The sequence below is a fragment of the Saccostrea echinata genome, unplaced genomic scaffold (assembly GCF_033153115.1).
Source record: "Saccostrea echinata isolate AGI-Se365-2 ecotype Australia unplaced genomic scaffold, CSIRO_AGI_Sech_v1 ptg000054l, whole genome shotgun sequence".
Classification (NCBI taxonomy): Eukaryota; Metazoa; Mollusca; class Bivalvia; order Ostreida; family Ostreidae; genus Saccostrea; species Saccostrea echinata.
The window spans coordinates 46,305,941-46,332,330 of record NW_026889803.1 but is presented as its reverse complement, the minus strand read 5'-3'; the positions used below and the strand labels follow the sequence as shown (position 1 = coordinate 46,332,330).

Sequence of the window (26,390 nt, the reverse complement as noted above, 5' to 3'; positions counted from 1 at the left end):
ACTCTTCATCTGGGGTGTGCAAACAGCTTTATGCCTTCTTTAGCTCGCATAACAGCAGCTATTTGCTTTTCGACATTGTGTGTTTTGTCCACAGAAAAATGAAATCTGTAATAAAATCAAAGGGTTTTTTAAAAATTAAAATATGATATTATTTTACATGTACATTTATCATATATAACCATGTATTTGACACCACAGGATTTTATATTTACTTTTGCAGGAGTGTTGAAAGAACAATCTTCTCTTCGCTCATGGCAAAATTCTGTCCAATACAATTTCTGTAACAATAAAATTAGTGCTGTTTATGATTTAAAATTCATTAATGTCCAATAAAGCTTTCAAAAATATTTCAGACACATTAATTTCCTACCTAGGACCAGCAGAAAATGGACAAAACGCAAACGAGTCTCTCTTTTCGATGTTTTCGCGGGTAAACCTCTCGGGTTTGAATTTCATGTGGTCGTCTCCCCATACTGTAGGATTATGATGCACGCTGTTGATGCTGATTATAATGGACGTTTTTGCAGGAATTTCAAAGTTATCAATTTTAATTGGAGCTTGGTTTTCTCTAATGATTCCAGGTACTGGCGAATGAAGCCGCATTCCTTCTTTAATACACATTGCAAGATATTCCAGTCTATTAAGGTCTTTCCTTAAAACATAGAAACATAACGAATTAAATATGTAGAGAGGATTCCATAGTGACTTACATAATTCAAATATTATTAACCAAGAATGTTTACGATCTACTTACTTTAAAAATAAAATATATAAGTTAGAGAAGAAAAACTGCTGTAAGCAATACAGGATCAGACAATACATACCACTCAAGTTCTCCTGATTTGGTCTCACTGACGACTCTTTCAATTTCTTCCTGGCATTTCTTCTGACAATCAGGGTGTTCAGCTAATGAAAACAGGATCCATGATATGGCACTAGCTGTAGTATCATGACCTGCAATCATCTAACACTTTTTATATACTTACTTTCATGACGAGCTGTCCCCTAACATCAATATCAACAAAGAAGGACATTAGTCTCCATATGAAAATAATATATATGCATATCTTTAAAATAATTTATTTTTGTTATTTAAATCACGGTATAATGAAACATGATTAAAGAAATTCAAGAAGATTTGGTTTTATTCGTTGTTCGCTTTAATATCTCATTCAATATCTAACAATATCTCATTCATTTGAAATTTCATTCACTGAATTTTTTGGTATCAAAAATGACTTTGGTATTGACCATATTAAAATTTTATACACTGTATCAACATTTTTAAGACAATCTAACCTTCAAACATAAATGTGTCTACTTCACTGCGTATGTCTTCTCTTGACATTATGTTGCCATCGTCATCCTTGGCTGTCAGAAGTATATCCAGAAAATCCAAATATTTCTTTGAGGAAAGGTCCATTGATTTCTGTTGAAGAAATAAAAGCTAGTCTCAAGCATCTTTTTACAAATGTATTAAACAATTAGATTATTCACAATACTTAATGTAAATTTTGCATTTAATCCACCCAGCAAATTCAAATTTTACCGCACAGTAATAATTTAAAAACTAACCAGATCCTCTCTTCTTTTGTCAATAACATCTTCTGCTACCTTGTGAACATAATCACAATTTTCTTTAAACCTTTTACCGTCCAATGTTCGATAAAATATAAAATCAGGATGAAGCCATGGCATCCTGCAAAAAAAAAAAAGCATACAAATATATAGTATATATGTTCACTGTATTTATAATGTATGTGCAGAGTCAAATCCCCATAATTATTTGTTATTGGGAACGTCTCTCAATCCATCCAGAACGTATTGTGCATTTCAATAGGACAAAAATATCACGAGTGAAAGATTGATATTTCCCTAATGCATCTTTCGCGACCGCATATCTAAACATTGCGCTGTAAGAAATAATATAACGGGCGTTTTACCTATTTCTGCGGGTCCATACTGACGATATTTCATTCACAGCTTTGATGTATGGATGTACAGTTCCACTATTGTATAAATTGTTCATTAAAGCAGATTTATTAATCAAATTCAGCAAAAGTAGCATAAAAATTTGATTGTTATGTCAGTTTTGAGAGAGAGAGAGAGAGAGAGAGAGAGAATTTTATTTATGAATCTGTTAGCATGTACAATACGCAAGAGTACAAAAGCAATTGATATTGAAATTATAAGAAATTCAATAGGAATAATATCTTTGATATTATCAAATGATATATATTTTATATGAGATATATGATGTATTTTGTCAGACCTCGAATTTTGACAATCTGTTTCGTAGGAGAAAGCACATCTGAGTATGATATCGAATGTACAGGAACTGACCAGGCCAAAAATCTCCATGCTTGTTTTCTTCTCCGCTAATGTCATCATATTTTTCTGTCAAAAGAATAAACATAAATGTCACATTGTCGGTGGCCTGATATTTGTGATACTGGTATACTAAGTTAATAAAGAACAAGCATTTCATTTTTTTTTTTAAAACATGATATCATATAGCAAAATATAACAGAGTCAAAAGCTATTTAGACACTGGGAGCTGGAATATATTTAAGGATATATTTATCCACAATTTCTGTATCTGTTTGTTAATAATTCAAAACCCAATTTATTTAACATCATTGAATGAAAAAAGCAAATATTTTTTAATGTGCGAAATTTATGTCTTCGGCGGGCATTTTACCTAAAGAACAGTTTGGTGATATTAATTGATTTAATCTATCAGTTATGTTTGAACTAATCATTCATAAAAATAGAATGATCATTAAACATGTACTATTAATCTTTCTACTAAAGTAAAATTAAAGGTGTAACAGAGTCTCACTTCACTCAAATATTTAACGCTATAAAGGAACATTCTCTTGTTGATTGTGAAATATGGAGATAATGAACAGTATATTCGATCGAGCTCAAAGGTCCATTCAAACAATACAAATCAGGAGCAGAGCAAACACGGACCTATGCCACTTCTTTATTCAGCAAGGGATGGATCTAGATTTATTGATAAGGACAGTCAAATACAAACATATAAAAGAGATGTTTCAATGCGTAAAAATATCTGTGAATATGCCTAAAATATTGAGTGCGATAATTCAATGTTGACACCTAATCATAAAAATTAGAAGAGGTGGAAAATTGTGGGTTTTTCTCTAATTTACAGATAATCCATATTTAAAACTACCATTAAACTAGTTCAATAAAATACCACAAGAACATCTGCGCATGACTTGTAGATCTTGACGTAAGGCTTCAGAATGTCAAAATGGAAGGCAGGAGTGAGGAGGCGTCTAGAGCGTTTCCATTTTGCGCCCCCAGCAATAAGTAGACCCTCCCCTAACCATGGAATACCATGTCTGTATCCCTGACCATAACCCACAGGTTTAGGATCTATATGGAAAATAAAACATACATTATTTGTAAGTCTGTCATAAGTTAAGTAACGTAAACTTTGCAATCATGCATGTTCTGTCATTTTTAGATTATATTAAAGCATCATTCTAAAGTAAAGTGTTACCTGCGGTTACTAAGACCTTCTTGATAGTTTCTGGGTGATTCAGCACAACCCGTGCATTGAAAGGACCAATCCAGTTGACATACATTCTTGGGTACTTGACCGTCCATTCCAACACCCTGTCTATTATGGACTTATTGAATGTCTTTGCTGTAAACTTTAATTTACATGAAAAAAAGTAAATAGAGTGAAGTAAATTGACAAATTACTAGCATTACTAATTAACCAATACTTGTATATAGCAATTTGTCAATACCTTATTACTGATGAAAAACGAAAAACAAAAGCACTTAAAAATAAATAAACTGCCCATAGTAAGTTTTTTTTTTGTCAAAGCATGTTCTGACTACCATATAAATTATCAAAATTATAGAATACATTCGGAGCAAATATACCACCAGGGCTATCAATTCATATTAACGACGTTTTATTATTATTAACAATAGTTATTTGAAACGCAAAAACATGTTCTGTGTACAATTTATTTTTAACCGAGTCAGGCTACTGACAAATAAGCTGATGTTACAAGGTTTTAAACCATCTTGTTTTAAACCAGCATTTGGCAAATTCTACGATCGTTGGCCTTGTTTGCACATACAACCTATCGTTGGGTTGTATTTTGACTGATATGTTTCCCATCAATTGTTAGGCCATTTTGACTTCAGATTACTCCGTTTACTTGATCAATACAGAGGACTCATGGCAGATGCAACTGTTCGACAAGGAATAATTACTCCTCCTAGGCACCTGACCACACAGGGATTTCCAGTGGGCTTGTGTTTTGCCCTGTTCTTTACAGGATTGATGAGTTTGATCACTGTTCATTATCTTTACCTTTTTCATTATTTAACAAAGACGTTAGGATTATTTTTCAAAGACAAGAAAGATAAGAAATGTAAGAGTAATACATATATAAGGGATATAATACAGTTTTAATGCAAAGTGACCACTGAATTATTGCAAGGTCCATTCTGCCCACCATATCAAGATGTCAAATGTTGATTAAAGGTCAGAAAGTATTACGATTTATTTTAAGAAACCAGAGTGAAAAGGTTAGAAAGTAAAACGAGGCTCTCTGAAGAAATGCATTGTTACACTTACAGGTTTGAATTAGAAGTGACAAAGATATAAGTCAAGATATATACTTTACTATATATTTAAATCTAAGTACTGTAATTATTGATTTAAGGAAGAATAATACATACTAGTGGAAGATGACCGAGCAGCCAATGTTTATCTTCGAGGGGCTCAGGGAATCCACGAAAAGCATATTTCAGCTTCATAAACTTAGTAAACTGTTGGGTTATAATAATTATCACAAACGCAATAATTGCTGTTAGAAGAAAACCCGACATGTTATAAAATCCAAATTCTTTACAACTTATTTTTGTTTGTCCTTGCCTGTTGAAGGCTAAAAATACAGTGAAACGTAAGAGTGAGTAATCCACTAGATTAAAAGTTCGTTGTGGTAGCCAATGTGATATGCGACGTCAACGAATTAGGTATCCCATCGGTGACCTGAGGTGAAACAGTGAAAATACAACCGTTATGTTTCAAATTGGGATGTTTCTGAACTTCCGTTTTAATAATTCTTTTTTAATTGTAATCTTCTATTTTAATAGAATAATAATAATAAAAGCTGTATTTTCAGAACAAGGGTAAAGGTAATTTGTTTGGAATACAGTTATGAATAGTAAATATTTTAATTTCATGACAAGGCCTTGTGGGCTAAATTGCTGCTTCGTTTTATCACATGAAAAAGCATCCCTGAAAATATAAAAGGGATTAGACACATACATGTATTTGATTCATGATTATTAGATTGTGTTTTGAAATGGGAATATCCGTCAATTTCTTGTTTAAAACCTGAAATTCCTCGACCGAGATTGAACTATTATAAAACGATTAAGTAATTGAGACCCATTGTGGGAAATAAAAATCCTATCTGGGGTCTTGTATAATTCTTATGTAATACCTGCAATCACTCTTTGAAGCATTTCAATTAAAAACTGCACTCTTAACTAGTGGTCAATTCTTAACTTTAATTTATGGGAGCTGATGCCAGACCCATATTTGGGAATAGTTATTAATTAATAAATGATTTTGTATACATTTATTTTCATCTTTATTGTATTAAGTGTGCATTTTAAAGTATACATTTTCAGTATAAATTGATACTTTTTTAATGATTTCATTATCGTTACTAGTTTTAGAATGAAATATGGAGATAACGAAAAGTATAAAAGCTCAAAGTCCATTTCGACAATACAAATCGGGAGCAGAGCAAACACGGACCTACAAAACATTAGAGGTGGGATTAGGTTCCATGGAAGAGTGACCATCCCCTGTCACATCCACCGTGTGCTCCTTGTCATGATCGGGAAAAAACGGAAAAATCCGTAGACAATTCAATGAGTAAATAATGGCCTAACAATTAGTATGAAAAATGTCAGTCAGCATTTGACATAGAAAGATATTCTCCAGCATTTGACCTAGAAAGGTATTCTATTGAAGATATTCTCCCGCTTTTTTTTTTTATTGATTCAGTTTGGGAAAGCAGGACAGGAGTTTTCTTTACTTTATTCATTTGATGATAAAATTATTTGCACTTCCTCACGTTTTCTTTATTCCTCTGATCAACAAACAGAACTAAGAGACTCACACGTTATTTCACATAAGTAAAAAGCTACGAAACGTACCATACAAACAATGAATGATATTGTGAATTCTGTTTGAAAAATATTCAGAACAGGGAAACATTACGGACCCCCCCCCCCCCCCCCGGGAACACTTAAGGTAAGATCAGGTCCCTAGGAGGATGTAAAAAGTGATGATCAAGTTCATTAATCCAGTTAAGAATACGAATCGTAATCAGGACAAAAACACAGACTTTTGGAAACACCAGATACTGGATCACGTGCCTAGGAGAAGGAAATCCCCGGAAGATCGGTCACACCTGCCGTGAGCCCTATGTATTGATCAAGTAGACGGGGTAATCCGTAGTCTAATTTTGTATAAAAACAGTGACTTAATAATTGATATGAAACATGTCAGATAAAATACGGACCAACAAAAGGATCTTTTTGTAAACAAGATCGTTATGACGACAGTACAATTTAAAAAAAAGACGAGGCTGTTGAAATCCATGTTACATCAACTTATTTGTAAGCAGCTTGCCTTGGTTTAAAAAAGTGATCCTACTCAAAGCATGCTCTTGCATATCGGATCAGCTGGGAAACATAAATACCATAGGCAGGTGATTTTGGAATATTACTTCATAAATAAGGGAAGTTGAAATAACTGTAGTCTTCCTGTTTGGAGTAAGGGCTTCTTCCCCTAACAGCTACTCGCCAATGCAAAGTAATTATGCAGAATGAATAAGGGGCCCTCCAGGAGGATACAGATATAGCATCGGCATATCTAAGACAACTTATTGTACACACTTCCTTTCTGTATTTTGTTTGTCATTACGTTTATATTTTCTCTGTGTTTATTATTATGCAGTGTGAGAATAAATTGAGTAGAAATTGAATCGGTAAAACTTATTCTTTTGAAAAGTGCTATTATAAGAACGTCCAACAACTGATACAATGAAAAGTGAGGGTAAAAGAATAGACTCTATGATGGATTAAATGTTTAGTGTTCATAAAAATGCATTAATCAATTTCATGTTGTCTGACTATTTTACTAATGACAATTTGTATAGATACACGTATTTGTGAAAAACTTCCGCTACCATTTCAATAAATTTGCTTGATTGTTAATTACCCCTTATTTGTGTTGTTGTGAAGATCTTAAAAATAAGAACAAGTTTATCTTGACAAGTTCTGATCATACTTTTTATTGTTTTCAAGATATGTATGACATTATGGTTGGTGTTTGTTTCTCTTGCACATTTATTGCTGAAAGATGAGGTTCATTTTAAAACAAGAAATTCTCTAAATTCCATCTGACCAATTGACCAGCTTTGAGCTTGAAAGTAAATATATAGTTCATCTTGGGATAGCAAACAGCTTAATGCCATTCTTAGCCCGCATTACCACTGTCACCTGTTTCTCAACGATGTGTGTTTCATCCACGGTAAACGTAAACCTTTTAGACAGTATATGAATATTAATACAAGATTACTTCCAATTTCTAGTTTCAACTTCCATCATTATAAATCGAACTATAAATTAACATTGCATGAAAAAAAAATCAGTAAACACACAAAATGCAAATAATTGTATTTGTGCAAGCATTAAAAGAAAAATTATCTTTCAGCTTTTATAGTTGTTTAAAAAGGTTACCTTTGAAGAAGAGTTGCTAAAATAATCTTTTCCTCGCTCATGGCAAAATTTTGTCCTATACAGTTTCTGTAATTTTGATAAAACTTGAAATCTTTCATGTATCATTTTAATTTGTCATTCTTGACCACACAAAATGAGGAATGAACACAGCTATTACTAGGTATATTCAGTTTACCTTGGACCAGCGGAAAATGGACAGAATGCAAACGAGTCCCTCTTTTCAATATTTTCTTTCGTGAATCTTTCTGGTTTAAATTTCATATGGTCTTCTCCCCAAACTTCAGCATTATGGTGTAAACTGTAAATATTAATGAGTATGATACTTCCAACTGGGATAACGTGATTATTAACAGTGATTGAACACTGGTTATTTCTAAGAATCCCAGGAACAGGTGAATGTAGCCGCATTCCTTCTTTGATGCACTGTGTAAGGTACTCCAGTCTCTCTAGATCTTTCCTGAAATCGATAAATGTTAAGAATCGAATTTGTTTTAAATTGATATATCAATTACTTATATCCGTATTCGACGGAACGTCCATCACGAACGATTATGATAAGCACAAAACACAATTGTATACATGTATTCTAGACTCTCTCTCTCTCTCTCTCATTCTCTCTCTCTCTCTCTCTCTCTCTCTAGGCCAGGAAAGAAGGTGTTGTTTGTATTCGTATTCATACCATTCGAATTCTTTAGATTTGGTTTCACTGGCAACCCTGTCAATTTCCTCCTGGCATTTTCTCTGATGATATGGGTGCTCAGCTAATGAATACAGGATCCAAGAGATGGCGCTTGCTGTGGTGTCATGACCTGTATAGGTACATTAAAATTCTATTTAATATTTTTGCTAATTTATAAATTTAAGGATGATGCTTTAATGTTAATTTAAGCATACTAAATCCAAAACGGAAAATAGATTGTAAAGGGATTTTAAAAAAAACTATTTATAGTATCCTTTTTCATTATTTCAAAATATTGAAATGTTAGTACAATTCTCTTTTCTGCTTAAACTTTCAGTAAGGCGTGATATTCTCGGCGATACATAATTAGCGTCTCTCAAATGGTGACCTAGATTCTAATTGGTTAAGAAATTCATAACATAAGCAACTTTAGATTTTTGTTAACAAACGATGATATGACATAAACCACACCTCTTTACTGTAAGAAACGATATAATTGGTTCCTTGCGTCACTCGTTGACGTCTGACTCATTTTTATCCCATGTGTATTTCACCCGTGAATGAAAAGCTGTGTAAATTTTAGTAATGATGACCTATTCGGCAACCAATGAGAATCTAGGTCACTATTTGAGAGACGCTAATTATGTACAGCCGAGAATGTCACGCCTTACTGAAAGTTCAAGCAGAAAAGAGAATTGTACTAACGTGAACGTCACTTATCTTTTCCATAAAAAATGTATTTGTTTTGCCCATATCGTATCATATATTATGTCTTGGTTCAGTCATTAAAAAAACGCATTTGCAAATTTCACATCGCACAAAATCATCAACTTTAGATTTTTTTCTTTTAAAGTATTTCAATGTAAAACTGAAGGAAATCGTGACATATTAAATATTTTAGGTTTTCTTTTGTATAATGCATGCATAAAATCACCCTTAGATGTTGACACTCTCTGATTATAATTTATTCAAGGAATAGACTCGTTGAGAGCAAACCTTCAAACAGGAATGTATCCACCTCACTACGTATATCCTCCTTTGACATACAATTACCATCTTCGTCTCTAGCAGTCAGTAAAATGTCTAGAAAATCCAGGTATCTCTTTGATGAAACTTCCTCATTTTTCTGAAGAACGAAATGTATTTTTGAATATTTTATTTCATTTTAAATTTTGACGACACTTTTTTCCATCAGAAAAAAATGTCACTTACCAGAGCTCGGCGACGTTTTTCTATAACGTTATCCGCTACTTTGTGCACAAAATCACAATTTTCTCTAAATTTCTTTCCCCCTTTCGTCAGATAATATATAAAATCTGTATAAAGCCATGGAGAACTACAAATGAACGATATAATTACCAATATTTAAAGAAAGTATACATGGTAAAGATAGATTATATATCTTTTGCCGCAATGTAAGCTTGTTTTTCAACATTACCTGCTTCTACGTGTCCATTCCAAAGTCAGATCATACACAGCTTGGATGTACGGATTCCTATCTTGACTTAAGGAAAACATTAATTAGAAAATAATTGTTTTGTCGAATTAGTCTAGATTGTTATACTGAAAACATTATATATCGAGATGTATATAAAAATATGAAACACTTAGAATTTTTATGAAATTGATTAAGTCAAGTTTTAATTTCAAACCTGATGTTTTGACAATCTGACTCGTATGAGAATGCACATCTGAGTATGATGTCTAAGGTACAAGAACTGACCAAGCTGAAAATCTCCACACTCTTGCCTTTATTTGACAGAGTCTTTATATTTTTCTGAATGGTAATTTGTATATAATGTAAACATACATGAATAAGCACACTCAGAATTTAGCGCAATAGTTTTTCTTTAACTGATTGGCGCAATTATGAATTAGAGCACAAGAGTTTAAACAACGACGTGTATAAAGTTTGATATTTAAGCGTGTACATATTAGATTGTTTAGATACACAAGAGGCAATATATGTAGTATAGTTAAAACAAACATAAGAAAATGTTAAACATGTAATCGATTTTATGAAAAATATTTGAATAATTGCATACAATGAATAGTTTTCAAAATGATATATTCTAAATTACAACTGCATTAGGTTCCTACGGCAGTCAGGATTTTTTTGCTCTCACTTCCCATTGCATTGTAATATCATTACCAACTAATGTATTCTCACTCCCCACTGCAATATGTTATCACTACGCACTACAATATTAATGCTTTATCACTATCCACTACAATGTATTATCACTACCCACTACAATATGTTATCACTACCCACTACAATGTATTGTCACTAACCACTACCATGTATTGTAACTAACCACTACAATGTATTGTCACTAACCACTACAATATGTTATCACTATTCACTACAATGTATTATCACTACCCACTACAATGTATTATGATTACCTACTATAATGTATCATCACTACCCACTGTAATGTATAATTACTACACACAACAATGTATTATTACTACACACAACAATGCTGCATTATCATTACTCACTACAATGTATTATCAATATCCACCACAATTTCTACTGTATCACTACCCACTACAATGCTTCTCACTCTGATGTTTTCAACTAATTATTCTGATCAAAAATCTTAAAGGTTATATATCTCTTAACCTTTTCAAGTCGTGGCAGGTTGCATGACCAAAAACATTTTTACTCTTGCAGCTTATGTAAGAATCATATACATGTACTACACTTGTAACTTTATAAAGTAAAAAAAAGATTGCATTTGCATCTACTTAGAAATATCAAACAATTAATATATGAAACTGCATACCACTAAGAGATTTGCACACGACTTGTAGATCTTGAGATATGGTTTCAGGATATCAAAATGAAAGGCAGGGGTGAGCAGACGTCTTGAACGCTTCCATTTGGCACCCCCTGCAATCAGAAGTCCCTCTCCAAGCCACGGAATACCATGTCTATATACCTGACCATATCCAACTGCCTTGGGCTCTGTTAAAATATTTTTTACTCTAAAATCCTAAAATTAATGGATCTTTCCTTAATTTTCTCTTCTTTTTTTCAGCCTGAAACTTAAAGTTTTGTAGGATGCTGATATATGCACCAAAATTATAACGTCGATAAAAGACAAAATAAAAATAATAGACCAAGATATTCATTATGAGGTTTATGCATCATGGACAAGGTACCTCTCTATGAACTCTCGTCAAACATCCAGAACAGATTTGCTCATCGTTGTTATTTTCGGCTTGTAATTACCCCCATTAAACTCAATTATCATTTAATTTACTTCCTTAAAATCTTTTGACATCTAACAAAACTACTCTGTATCATTTTGATGAAATTAATCGAGCATCATTAAAGACACATATTTTGTAGTCGGACTCGACATTTCTGTCAACTTCAGTTATTTCAGAGCATTTGTTTAAATTTGTCCATGGTGTCTTCGAAATTTCAACGGTGTTTACTCTACCTTCAACATTCAAAACCTAGTAAACGTCGATCGATTTCAAATGTTAAAATTCTGTTTCCGTCCATTTGCATTTTGGAAGGTTAATTGATCAATGATCAATGATCGAATTCTGATATTGGGAAGAGCATTTCGATACCTGCTGTGATCAGTATCTTTTTCACAGACTCAGGGTGATGGAACATCACCCATACAACGGTTGGTCCCGCCCACAGGATATATAGGGAGCGATGTTTTCCCATCCATTCACTCAGCTTATCCAATATATACTGGTCTAAAACTCCTCCTTGAAACTGAAAGAAATCAAAGAAATAAAACAGGTTTAAAAGTATAACAACGAATCTAAGTTTTAAAGAGCAAAAGGACCTTGACAGTCACCTGAGTATAATGGTTTTGTCTTGAGTGTTTATTTGCTATTTAACTTCAACTCAAAAATTTTTACTTATATTGAGACGCCACCACTTGCCGATGGAAGGATGCATTTAAACCTTTACTCGGCACTTACGGCCTTTGAGTAATAAGGGATCTTTTTGTGCCAATATATACTGCGACAAGGGGCCTCACTTTATATGGTCTCGTCCGCAGGACCGGTCTCCATGTCATACATTGGATTCGAACCCGCAACATAAGGATCAACTCTTTTCTCCACGACTTAAAAGCGAACACTCACACTACTGCGCCACAAGGACGACTTGAACTTATGTGACATGAATTTTAAATATCGAAGCTTTGCAGGTCCTTGTAGGATTTCGATTTCGATTTATGAAGATAATAAATAAGAATAAGTTGACAAACTTTCATTTAACCTCTTAGCTAGTAGTTTTTATTATGTTCATCCATACTAGCTTCATACGTCGCGAATTCAAATCCCACTGCTGAACGTATCATTTGGAAAAAAAACAATATAAACAGAGGTTCTGCGTCGCAGTAGATACTGACACGAAAAAGATGCCTTACTGCATGTCGCTTTATAATAATCGCTTTTTAATGTATAAATCGGCGAATGTGGCAACCCAACATGAGTAAAAAATTCTCGCAAGAACGTAAAGAAAACAACTACAGTAGCTTCTAGAAGATAAATACCTGATAAACTTTCCGACCTTGGGCTCTTTATGAACTAAATTTTAAATCTTGACATAGATATAACTGTCTGAAACTTTTGCTAATAAGATTTTGGAATTGTGTACCCTAAAATAACATTACGTATAGGTTAATGTTTGAGTATCTCTCCATTCCTTATAAGAAATGGAGCCGCCCTAACAAAAAATACTATAGAAAACTATAGTTAACTATTGTTTACTATAGTTAACTATAGTAACTATAGTTAACTATAGTACCAAAGTAAAAACTTTGGAACTTTGATTTACTATAGTAAAAACTTTGGAACTTTGATTTACTATAGTAAAAACTTTGGAACTTTGATTTACTATAGTAAAAACTTTGGAACTTATCTAACTTTGATTTACTACAGTGAAAACTTTGGAACCTTGATTTACTGAAGTAAAAACTTTGGAACTTTGATTTACTATAGTGAAAACTTTGGAACTTTGATTTACTATAGTAAAAACTTGATTTACTATAGTTAACTATAGTAAACTATAGTTTACTGTAGTATTTTTTGTTAGGGCGAAGCCCACTCCTTTTTAGGGAAGGAGAAAGAAGAGGATATTGATTGACTTAAAATCCAATACCATAAATACTCGTAATTATTGTTGTTTATATTTGATACAGACATGTCTAATTAGATAAATATAGATTTAAATATTTTGTAGTATTAAATAGTACGGCAAAGGAACAGCTGTGAAATAATTTATATATCATTTCGACAACGATCTTGATAGCTTACCCGACTTGCATGGTGAGGGTACCGTGTTCGACACCCAGCATTGCTACATTTTTTCTTATGATAAAGTAGCTTAAAACATTTTCTTAACCATAACAATCTTAGCATCAGGAGGTACGGGGGGAAGAATTTGATCATAATTAAAAAAATGTCTCCATCCCGAAAAATAATGGAGCGTTAAAACAAACGAAGAACGTCATAAGCGGATTTTAATTATACATACATGCGGTAAATGTCCCAGTAGCCAATATTTGTCGTAAGCAGGTTCGGGGAATCCTCTGTAAGCATACTTTAACTTGATGAACTTGATAAATATCTGTGTTGTTATGACGACCACAAAAGTAACGAGAGCTATCGCAAGGATCGCAGCCATGATTGATTCCTCCAAAACACTAATATGTACATATATAACCACCGTTAATAAATATAGGACACGTGATGGGTTGATTTTTTTAAGGTTGCCATTGCACCTAGAAATATTAAGAACATAGAGATAATACTGAGCAACATATTTTATCATTGCATTTAACTAATCAAGATGGTTTTGTGGAGATAAAAGCAATTGCATGAATCAGTTATCGATAAATCGAGTAGAGGATATGTTCACAAGTAAATGTTGGTGAATGTAACAATATGTTATTTTTTTCTTTAATTTGTTATTCAATCTCCGTCTATAATTAAAAACTTCAGATAAATATATTGTTTACTGAGTGAATTTTATTGTTATTGTAAAAATCTTTCACTACAATTATTTAGTCAGACAGGTAAACAGCTAAATTTAGTTTTATTCAATTGCACCCATCTTTAAATCAATTATGCCTATATTAAATGCATGGGATTTGTACCTATCTTCGATTCTTTTATACCTATCTTCAAATCAATGGTACCTATTTCTAAGTAAATTAAAGCTAGTTAAAATTATTTGAAGATATGTTCAAATATTTGAATACATGTTTATTTAGCGTTCCACACAACCAGGTTTCAAAGCTGTTCTAATTTTAGGCCTTGTGAATGTAAATACAAAGATTAGTATCAGCTATTTTTTATGTCTGCATTTACAATATCAAGGTAAAATAAAAACTAGAACACAACAGCAGTAACGCCTCTGTATCTTTGTACAGTAGTACTACTGCAACCCGAGTCCAAAGGTTCAAAAGTCTTCTAACTGCTAAGTTTTAAAATAAAAAGCCGAAGTAATGGCGATCATGCACAAAGGAAAGTTAAGTGTGGGTGTCATTTTGAAGTTTTTTTTTTTTTTGTATCATGGCTGTGGTGTTTTTCCTTTGAAGTCAGGTGTACAATAACAGGAGATACACCGATGGGCGGAGTCAGCAAAAACTGTGCCGTGTAAATAAATTATTGAACACCAAGGCGATTTCAACATTTTAAATTACATGTATATTGAAGAATTACAGAATTAAATGGACTTTGTTATATACAAAGACAAAATTTCTGCCAATGAAATAAAGGTATTTCACATAAATTACAGTGCACATGTATCCCAAAATACGAAAAGTTTTTACGGAACTCTGCAAATAATCGATCCACCGCATCGAGGAATCAAGTTCTTGACATGAATTCCACAAATAAATATCTTAAAATATCACACCTATTGTAATAGAGCCTTTTAGAAGGATATACCATCTTTGCTGTATTCTTTGCTCAACTAGAATTAAGTTCATCTGTACAGCATCCTTAGATGAAGAGTTATTAACACAGTGTTTTTATTCATACCATTCACAGATCTCGAATATGTCAAATGATCAACGGGTATCTTTTTTTCTTGATTTTCTATTAACACCTGAATTTCCCTTCTTCAACTTTGAATTTTTCATCTTTGATATCCAAAGGTTTTCTTACGAATTTCATTAACTATCCGTTTTTATATTAAGTTGGAGAGCTGCAATCCCACGTCCTTTCTCATGAACACACACATGTGCGAATTAAAAAATGCTGGCGGGAAGGAGAGAATATCCATGCGGCCATCTGACAAAAACTATATTTTTTATTGGTGTAATTTAAAATCATGCTTAAAAATTTGGGACATAACAATTATTGACGTTTTGATTGGCCATGATACAAGAAAGTTATTGAATATTTATTATGGTGTATCCTGATTTATTTGGACGAAGGGGCGGAGATTCGTGCTTCGCACTCGTCACCGCCCTTCGTTCAAATAAATCAGGATACACCATAATAAATATACAATAACTATTACTTAAATTCTGCTGGGATAGTTATTTCACTTGATTCTTGATATGTTTGAACTAGATGGAACAAGGTCGACTGGCTTCCAAGACGAGCAATGTTCTTCTGCATATTGTTCATTATGAGTTTGAAATTATTTCTTGCTTTAAAAGTAACGTTTCAAATATTTCGCGAACGAGTTGATATACTAGTATTTGTAATATCGGTAAATCGTCTAAGAAGGTTGTTAATTTATCTGTAACTTATATCATTTCGTGCTAACTTTCTGATTCGCATCTTTTACGGCATGTATGACTAGCGACTGTGAATGTTTATTTGTCCTGTGTACCTGAGTCCAGCTTTCCATGACTCATGTTTTTGTACCGTTTTCCGTTTGTATTGTTTATTCGATTTATGTGAAAAAACACTTGTTTGTTGTCTTCATCTCTTCCATTCAATGCCAAGATGCTTAATGCAGTTTTATCAAGTATTTTCTGGGAATAAAAAGTACATATACTGGTCAGCATTAAAAAATTCTACAAAGTTGCATTTTTGTCGAATTTGTGCTCCTGAAGACGTATTTCATCGTTTCCATTCTTCGATGAAATGTTCTGTTACAGAGTTACATTATTATACATGAATCTGCTTAAATTCTTAAAGATAGAAAGAAAACTATGACAAAGCGTCCTATTCTCATAGTAAGAAATCAGGGATAGACTTTAAGTTCTTCTTAAAGAAAAATGTAAACTGTCTGTAAATAATAAGAAAAAAAATGTACTACATGTATTTGATATTCCCAACAGTTGAATTCCTGTTAATAAAGTATAGAAGTCATCTGGCAAAGGACCATTAAGATTACTTCGTAAGACCTAAAGTTTACTAGGTCTTTTATGTCTTAAAAGTCATGGTTCAGATGGATAAGAAAAATCCTACTAAAGTAAAACGCAATATGTCAATGGACAGAGAAACAGATTTAAAATCAATTAACTAATTCTAAATCCGAATTTTTACTGGTTACAACACTAGTTACATGAAATTCTTTAAATAAATTTAAAGATCACGTTAGCCTAGTGGTAGAGCGGTTTTTTTGTTTTGTTTTATATAAGAGGGATACGAGATTTCAGATAGTGCTGCATTTCAGAAAGCTAGTTGTAGATAGTTCTATGAATTTCATGATCTCAGGGACCTAGCGTCGTTTTTTATAGTTGGGAAAGCACCCAGAAAAAAAAACTTACCTGAAAAAAACTTGACAAGCAAAAAAAAACCAGATAATTTTCCAAACTCGAAAATCCTATTTCTTGGGGATGGGGGGGGGGGGGCACTTCTTTCAGTACCAAATTTTACTCATGAACACTCCTAAATTACCCTTATTTGACTATACTGCAACAAAAACTGGGATGGGGAAACCGGCCTTTCAATGAATATTTTCTATAGTAAATTTTATGTTTGGAAAAAATTTGCCCCGCTGATGCTACGTGCCCGGATCTATAGTTGACCAACTAGTTTTAATTGATGTATGTGTATTAAAAGATTTAATGATATAACAATGATTATGGATTGATTTTCAGCTTTGCTATGCATGATGCAATGTTTATGTCGATACATGAACAGAAATTTTATATTTCAGCTTATACAAAATTTTTAATTTTTGTTTTCACTTTACATAGGGATTAGAACTTGACAATATTTTAAGTTAATTGTCGAGAGCCTACATGAATAAGAATGTGTACCTTTTCACAAAAAATCTTACGACTAAAATAAAAAATCTACAATTTGTAATTTTATGTTCAATGTAGATAAATTTTTTAAAATATTTTTTACATTGTAAACTAAGGTAATAGAAATATAAATTTTTTGGTGTAAAAGTATAGACATTAGTATGGCTATAAACATAGACAGAAAAATAAATATATTTTGATATTTACAAAAAAAGTATTTTTGTTATGGTATAACGTGGTTGGTTTTTAACGTCATAGGATCAGGGGATTTAATTCGAGAATGTTGTGCAATGTAGGAGACAAAAAGACTGAAGACTTTCTGTTCTTGTACTTTTTAAAGAAATATTTGTACAATTAATCTGGCATAATTTATTCACAATTTTATTGGCAAATGGATTGGCAAATGCAAGATAAGCAATCAATAAATAACGAACTACAGATACAGTTTCTGTGACTTTGCACTGTTTAAAGGGAGAAAAGTGTACTTTTTGCCGATGCGACCGGCTCTAGTTACATGTATAAAATATGGAGATAACGAACAGTAATCAAGCTCCAAAGTCCATTGAAACAATACTTTGGAGCAGAGCAAACACTGACCTCTAAAACAGCATAGGTGCGATCAGGTGCCATGGAGGAGTAAACATTCCCTATCAACGGTCATATACCGACCGAACGGTATTTAGAATACAAAAAAAATTTTGAACAGAACTTTGTTTACATGCCGAATCCAATTTGGTATCAGGTTCTATAAGACGCAAAATCTGAATTGTGTAATGAACAATTTATCAATCAAACTGTTTAACTGCTAGTATTTAGGAAGCAATTTCAGTTGTGGGATGGGCACAACCATTTCCAGTTTGGGTTGCACTACCAAACAAAATCAAAAAAAGTCATCAGACGCATTTCTTTAACAACCCAAAGGCTTGCGGAGGAAAAGTATTCACTATTGAGCTCCAACCTTTGCCGAAAATTATCCCAAAATCGAATATTAAGTATTATGACATTTTAAAGCCAAGTACACCTTTTTTAAATCTTCAAATTCTGTGAAAAGGTCTCGAAACACAAAAGAAACAGATTAAAGCAATTTCCTGTTTCCTGTTTACTGCCAATTGTATTTATAAAACTGGATCTACCCTGTAACCTTTGAATAGGCCAACCATGACCACGTGCCTTGAATATAGATCACAGTAACATTAAATATTGGGATCTTAAAAATCTTTTTCGTCGAAGCTCGGAACAGCATCAGGGAACTTTAAACACCTGTTAGTTTGAGAGAAATACAAACCAACAGAGACACTTAATAATAATTTTGGCAAATAAATTTTGATTCATTGAAATTATTTTAGTATTACTTTATTTTTGGTGAGATGTATAAATCAATTTCAAGGAATAAAAGAAAATTGATAAGCCTAACTTTGCATTTATTTGTTATTCATGTAATATACAAATGTAATAATACACTCTAATTCATATACAGAATAGAAATATATCCATATTTTATTTTTTTTATATATATAATGGGGATATTTTCCTATTAAAAATGTTTGATCAATTATTCAGAACCAGAAATTTTTGCTTCAAGGATGCACTTGATAGAAAATATGAAGTAGTCATGAAATACTAACCATTGTATTTCCTTATTAAAGCTCATTTTTTCATTTAAATATCTGCAAGTTGCAAGGTGAATCGCCAAGCATACTTTTTAGAATGACTGACATTATGATGGGAAAAGTTATGGTACGTTAAGGACCTTTACTTCTTGAAATATTAATATTTTCCTTTACATTTGAATACCTGAAAAATAAAAGAACAACTTGGACAAGATTTGATCATGTTTTATTTTATTATTGTTTTCAAGATATAGTTAAATTGTATAACATTCTGGTTCCCTAAGCACAGATAGTTCAAAGATGATCATTTTGTGAGAGGAATCTTGCTAATTCCCCTTATTGAAGATTGACAGTAAACATATAGTTCACCTTGGGACAACCAATAGCTAAATGTCATTCTTAGCCTGCATTACAACTGCAAACTGCCTCTCAATGACGTACGTTTCATCCACGGAAAATATAAACCATGACTATCATGCTGTGATAAAAGACTCTCTGAATATTCATCAGACCAATGTCCCTCAGTTTGGAGCTTGACAGTAGATAAAGAATTCACCTTGAGACAACAAACAATTTAATGCCATTCTTAGCCCGCATTACCGCCGCCAACTGTTTCTCTACGATGTGAGTTTTGTCCAAAGTAAAGGTAAACCTTTGTGATGGTGTACGAATAGAAAAAATAAAACATTACTCCAAATTTTAAGTTTCAACATAATGCTTTAAATGATATTTACTTTAGCATATATAACTGAATAATGCATTTACCTTAGAGAAAAGAAAAGAAAACACGAACACTCAAAAAATTTATTAACAAAACTAAATAAGCTCGCAAAATTTCCCTCAGCTAATTTGGTTAAATAATTACCTTTGAAGAAGAGTTGCTAAAACCATCTTTTCCTCGTTCATGGCAAAATTTTGCCCTATACAATTTCTGTAATAAGAATAAAAATTCAAATCTCCCATGTACTATGCAGGCCTTTCATGACAAAACAGAATGTAGAAAGAATAACGCTTTTTACTCATTTTACCTTGGACCAGCGGAAAATGGACAAAATGCGAATGAGTCTCTCTTTTCAATATTTTCTTTTGTGAATCTGTCTGGTTTAAATTGCATATGGTCTTCTCCCCAGACTTCGACATTGTGGTGTAGACTGTAAATACTAATGATAACGTCACTTCCAGCTGGGATAACATGATTATTAGCTGTGATCGGAGACTGGTTGATTCTCATTATCGCTGGGACAGGAGAGTGTAGCCGCATTCCTTCTTTGATGCACTGTGTAAGGTACTCCAATCTCTCTAGATCTTTCCTAAATTGATAAATATTTAGATTCAAAGGCATACAATATACATTGATTTTAAATTTACATATCAATTACCTGTATCTGCTTCCAGTGGAACATCAAGAAAAATTATGATAAACATATATTATAAGCTTGGCATACGGCATATTCAACATTCTCTCTCTCTTGTTTAGATCAAGTAAGACCAAGAAAGAAGCTGTCATTTGTATTAATACCATTCAAGTTCTCCAGATTTGGTTTCACTGATAACCCTGTCAATTTCTTCCTGGCATTTCTTCTGATGATATTGGTGCTCAGCCAGAGAATACAGGATCCAAGAAATGGCGCTAGCTGTGGTGTCATGACCTATATTATATTTTTTTATGTTGCTAATCTAATTAATATTTCATTATACAGTGTTTGGTTGAAGATTAATTCCAGCATACTACACTGTACAAAAAGACAGTAAAAAGTAATTAAATGAAAATACTAATTAGAGTGCACGTGCTTCTATCATATTTTCTGAAATGTAAACGAATATGCCATTTTCACTACCTAAGATTTAAGTTGTATTTTAATGCCTATTTTCTATATGATACCACAAATTACAGCCAGATTCAGTTATTGACATATGCATTTTGCAAACTCCATACGTCAAAAGATTTTCTAGATGTTTATTTTCAAAGTATTTCATAGAAATACAATGTCACGTAGTCATCATTAGGAGTGAATCATATATATTTTGTACAAAACGTGTGTAAAGGTTCTCTTAGACAATGATACTCCCTGATATTTAATTATTTCAGGAAAAAAACTCATGATTAACAAACCTTCAAACAGAAATGTATCCACCTCACTACGTATATCTCCCTTTGACATACAATTACCATCTTCGTCTCTAGCAGTCAGTAAAATGTCTAGAAAATCCAGGTATCTCTTTGATGAAACTTCTTCATTTTTCTGAAGAATGATATATATTTTTGATATTTTATTTCATTTTAAATTTTGACAATATTTTTTATCAAGAAAAAAAGTCACTAACCAGACCTTGACGACGTTTATCAATAACGTCCTCTGCTACGCTGTGCACAAAATTACAATTTTCTTGAAATTTCTTTCCCCCTTTCGTCAAATAATATATAAAATCTGTATAAAGCCATGGAGAACTACAAATGAACGATACAATTATCAATATTTCAAGTATTACGTAGTAGATATATTGTAAATATACTTTTCGCTGGAATCTTAGCCTAATTCTCAACTTTACCTATTTCTACGTGTCCATTCTACAGCAATATCGTGCACAGCTTGGATGTAGGGAATGCTGTCTCGACTAAGGAAAAAGGTTTATAAAAAAAAATATTCTTCACTGAAATACTATGTAGTTTTTTAATTGTCCAAATACTAAAAACAATCAATTTCAAGATCTCTTAAAAACATGAACCAATAGAAAATATTTCTATACTTTTACTTTGATGACAATGGATTTAGTAAAGTTTCAATTGCCAACCTGATGTTTTGACAATCTGACTCGTATGAGAAAGCACATCTGAGTATGATGTCCAAGGTACAAGAACTGACCAAATTGAAAATTTCCACACTCTTGCCTTTGTCTGATTGAGTCTTTATATTTCTCTGAAGGTTAAATACGCTTAGACATACAGGAGACAAACAAATATATTAATAGATATATTATATGATATTTTATCACACAGTGTCCATTTTATGTTCAACAGAAGTCCTAAATTAAAGAGCTTACATAAAACAAATCAAAGTGGGTTTTATATTTCAATTTTAATTTTCTTTTTTCAAACTAGTCCCCTACTGCTTTGATGCACTTCTGCTACTGATCTGCCCATGCCCAAAACATATGGTCGACGCCGTCACGTGACACGCTCCGTAGCATACTGTTCACGCAGAACAGGTCAAAATCTCTTGAACAGTTCCATAAGACACGTTATGCTCATTAGCTGTTTATTTCATTGTGACTCGGCAATCTTTCATTACAAAATGCTCAACTTGAGACACATTCCTTTCCGTATTAACGCTCACTGCATGCGCGGATCTAGAGGCGGTGTTGGGGGTGGTTGGGTGGGTCCTAACCCCCTTTGGAATTTGCAGAGTTATTAAAAGTATATACTGAAGTATATAACAAATGACTTTGGACCCCATACCCCCCCCCCCATAGAAATCGTGAACCCCACAACCACCACCACGAAAAATTGCTTGTCAAGAAATTTCCGGGTTGGAAAATGTTTTGACTGGGAGTGACCCCCACCCCCTGAAAAAAATTCCTGGATCCGCGCCTGCACCGTGCACCAGAACGAGCATCACCTTTAACCATTTCCTTCCCTCACTAAAACGTTTCATCCACTTACTTTTTGAACTTTAAGCAAGTATTTTTTTTTATATCTCCATAAACTTTATGTAGTTCAGTATATATTTTGGAAAGGGATATCACGTTTTTGCGTAATTTCAGTCGTTCCCTGGACTAAATATGGAACTATGAATCCATTTTGGCCCAGTCAACTAGATTGACCTCATTGTTTTTCATCGGGACGTTACAAATAATGCAAATTATCATGTAAAGCATACTACATCTTACACGTGTTTTTGACTATATGTGTATCAGGCTTGTAACTTTGAGCATTAAATTACCATTACTCTACTTTCTTAAAGTAATGAATTACATTACCATTACTTTAGCAAAGTAATGCATTACCATTACTTTTGGAGGTTTTCAAAAATAAAAATTCAAAACCTTGCAACTATTTTCATAAGCATGCATCCCACCCCTTCAAAACTAAACATAGTGAATGGTAATTCAAATTTGATTTCAAGTACTTGTATTTATTACACTGTAAATAATTTAGATATTTTTTTATTATTCAAACTTCAGATAATATGCACTTTTTGTGTAACTATTGATGCCATAAAGCAATTTAACTTTTGGGGCAATTTACTCCCTCCCAAATAGTAAAACTAAACTTAATAAGATATATAAAGGTTATTTGGATCTAGCGCCTTAAATTATGACAAAAACTAAATCCATTGAAAAAACATGTCAGAAGGTTGGACAGTATGTACATTTCTTCTATTCCTTTTGGTACAACGGTTTTGTTATGGTGAGTTAAAGGGGTACCCAGCTAAAACTAGACCAGCTCAATTATTGTTTCATATAGACAGTCAGAGGAAAGGGATTAGTTTTTGGAGCACTTCTCAAAACAATATATTGTTTTAATTGTTCAAAACAGGCGTTGTGTGTTTCGATAACACTCTATTCAAAAGGTGGCAATTATCAGTTTTCAATGTACATTAATTACTGTACCTCATACCAGAATTATTTTTAAAGGATATTTAAAAAAAAGAAACTTTAAAATATTCTTTGAAATTAAAACTGATCTGAAATAAGCACGGAAGTTTTAATGTGTGGTACTAATACTTTCAACAGAATAAAGTGTATTTAAATAGATATAAAGAGTTAATTAAATAGGCTAATGTTTTTCATTCATTTGTATAATTTGAAAAAAAAAATTTAACATAATAATTTCCATGTCCATTTTAATTTTTTTAAAATAGGTATATACAAAATAATGCTTTGTAATGCTATGTTATGCCAGCATTACTCTGGATTTGAGAAAGTAATATATTACATTACCATTACAGGTGATGCAATTTTTTGGCATTACTCATTAGTATCATTTTAGATTTAAAAAGTACATGCTATTACAACAAAAACAATACTAAATTTGCCATATTTTATTAAACATAAAAAAAAGTTATAGTCAATTAAGAAAACCCAGCATTATCAATTAATTGACCTTAACAGATTGATGGATACTTCTTATGAAAATTCAAGTTTTCTTACAATATCAAAAACTCCGTTTTTTCCTAAATCAGTAGTATTAAGAATTCTTGATTACTTCCAGATGTAAATATATGTTATAAATTGGATTAGATTTTCAAGGTTTGAAAGCTCAATTGAGCTTTTCTGATCATCCGTTGTTCGGCGTCCGTCCGTCTGTCTGTCTGTCTGTCCATCCGCCTGTAAACTTTTCACATTTTCAACTTCTTCTCAAGAACCCCTGGGCCAATTTTAACCAAAATTGGTACAAAATATTCCTGGGTGAATGGAATTTAAATTTTTAAAATGAAAGGCCAAGCCCCTTTTCGACGGGAGATAATCAAGAACAGGCAAAAATAGGGTGGGGTCATTAAAAAATCTTCTCAAGAACCACTTTACCAGAAAAGCTGAAACTTACGTGGAAGCTTTCTGAGATAGTGTAGATTCTAAATTCTTCAAATAATAGCCCCCGGGGTAGGGTGGGGCCACTATACGGAATCAAAGTTTTACTTTGAAATGTATAGGAAAAAATATTTACAAATCCTTTTCTCAAGAACCACTGTACTAGCTAAAATGTATATGGGAGCTTCCTGAGGTAGTGTAGATTTCTAAGTTGTTCAAATCATGGCTCTTGGAGTAATGGTGGGTCCACAAGAGGGAATGAACAGTTTAACATAGTTATATATAGAAAAAATCTTTAAAAATCTTGTTCTCAAGAACAACTGGACCAGAAAATCTGAAACTTATGTGGAAGCTTCCTGAGGTAATGAAGATTCTACATTGTTCAAATTATGGCCTTCGGAGGTAAGTTGTTCCAACAATATGAAATAAATGTTTTACATTAAAATACAAGTATATAGTTTAAATATTTCGGATTTCCAACGTTTCGGCATGAGCATCACTGAAGAGACATAATTTGTCGAAATGCTGGTGCATCAAAATTGGTACCGTATAAGATTTACATTATGACCCCTGGGTCGAGGCCTCTGCTGGTGGACTGTTAGTCCCCGAGGGTCTCTATAGCCCAGTAGCTAAGTACAAGTACTTCGGTAATACATGTAGTTTAAAAATACAAATATATATCTAATTGCTGTGGTAAAATTACTAAAATTTATTTCCAAATTAAGGATTATCTCCCTCATGCATAGCTCTGATCCTCCTACGTATTTGGCTTCAGTCTTTATCGTGCCAACGCCTACCGTGACAGGGGGCCGCGGTTTTTAAGGTCTTATCAGAAGACCCACAATTTTCACTTCAAAGAGCCGAGCGCTTGGTGAAAGAACAGCTGCTACCTATTTTTATCGACTTAGGTCAGTCGCGGCCGTAATTCGAACATACGACCTTCCGATCACGGAGCGAGCGCTCTACCGACTGAGCTACCGTGACGACGTTTGGTGGAAGAAATAAGAGGACTAGAGAGATTCTCACCCTGAGATGTCTAATGGCAAATCCTTCCTGATTTCAGAACTCCTATAACCTCCGGTATAGACGTTCTCTCCCTGGAATAAATAGTCATTGCCAACCTTGATACTGATATTGCGCATGCTTATTGATACTCCTACAGTTTAGAAAACACCATTGTAGAAAGACTTATCAAAACAATAATGCTAAAGAACTTTCTTATAAGGCACGTAAACGCTGGAGTCCGTTGTTATATTTTTTTTATTTTTTGCATTACGTCTCTTTCTGAATATTTCACTGATATTGGGACGCCGCCAATTGCCGATCGAAGGCAGCATATACTGTAAATGTGCTTAGCACTTATGACTATTGAACAGTGATCTTTTTCGTGCCAACGTCTACATGGGTTCTTCAAATCTGCGACACGGGACCTCTGTTTATACTGAAGGACCGGTTTCCACGTCCCGCAGTGGGATTCGATACCACGACGTAAGAATCAAATCCTTAATTACTGAATTTAAAGAGTGAAACAAAGTACAAGGATTATGTCTA

The 26,390-nt window shown here is 33.0% G+C and overlaps 2 protein-coding genes across 2 annotated transcripts; both read right to left on the bottom strand.

The window, feature by feature from the left end:
* Window positions 1–208: 208 nt before the first annotated feature.
* Window positions 209–12,242, bottom strand: LOC133204945 (prostaglandin E2 omega-hydroxylase CYP4F21-like). Its single transcript, XM_061340687.1, has 20 exons — window positions 12,092–12,242; window positions 11,293–11,474; window positions 10,150–10,274; window positions 9,936–10,001; window positions 9,710–9,833; window positions 9,494–9,623; window positions 8,498–8,627; window positions 7,994–8,275; window positions 7,819–7,884; window positions 7,524–7,621; window positions 4,735–4,940; window positions 3,533–3,686; window positions 3,224–3,405; window positions 2,273–2,397; window positions 1,944–2,009; window positions 1,576–1,699; window positions 1,300–1,429; window positions 825–954; window positions 371–652; window positions 209–278 (listed from the first exon to the last, which is right to left on the bottom strand). The coding sequence occupies exons 1-20, from the start codon at window positions 12,192–12,194 to the stop codon at window positions 209–211; spliced, it is 2,775 nt and encodes a 924-aa protein (XP_061196671.1). The 5' UTR covers window positions 12,195–12,242.
* Window positions 12,243–19,519: 7,277 nt separating this feature from the next.
* Window positions 19,520–25,981, bottom strand: LOC133204944 (cytochrome P450 4F3-like). Its single transcript, XM_061340686.1, has 9 exons — window positions 25,866–25,981; window positions 22,104–22,268; window positions 21,861–21,926; window positions 21,636–21,759; window positions 21,424–21,553; window positions 20,830–20,959; window positions 20,339–20,620; window positions 20,176–20,241; window positions 19,520–19,962 (listed from the first exon to the last, which is right to left on the bottom strand). The coding sequence occupies exons 1-9, from the start codon at window positions 25,979–25,981 to the stop codon at window positions 19,863–19,865; spliced, it is 1,179 nt and encodes a 392-aa protein (XP_061196670.1). The 3' UTR covers window positions 19,520–19,862.
* Window positions 25,982–26,390: the final 409 nt, after the last annotated feature.

Bases quoted from the DNA above. Each gene is read 5' to 3' on its own strand.
- LOC133204945 (XM_061340687.1), bottom strand. From the start codon at position 12,194: ATGGGAAAACATCGCTCCCTATATATCCTGTGGGCGGGACCAACCGTT. The intron at 9,834-9,935 runs GTAATGTTGAAA...GTTCATTTGTAG, and splicing joins GAATGGACACGTAGAAGCAG to TTCTCCATGGCTTTATACAG. The intron at 7,885-7,993 runs GTAAACTGAATA...TCAAAATTACAG, and splicing joins CCATTTTCCGCTGGTCCAAG to AAACTGTATAGGACAAAATT.
- LOC133204944 (XM_061340686.1), bottom strand. From the start codon at position 25,981: ATGCGCAATATCAGTATCAAGGTTGGCAATGACTATTTATTCCAGGGA. The intron at 22,269-25,865 runs GTGAGAATCTCT...CTATTAATATAT, and splicing joins TTGCCATTAGACATCTCAGG to TTGTTTGTCTCCTGTATGTC. The intron at 21,927-22,103 runs GTTGGCAATTGA...CTTTTTCCTTAG, and splicing joins TCAGATTGTCAAAACATCAG to TCGAGACAGCATTCCCTACA.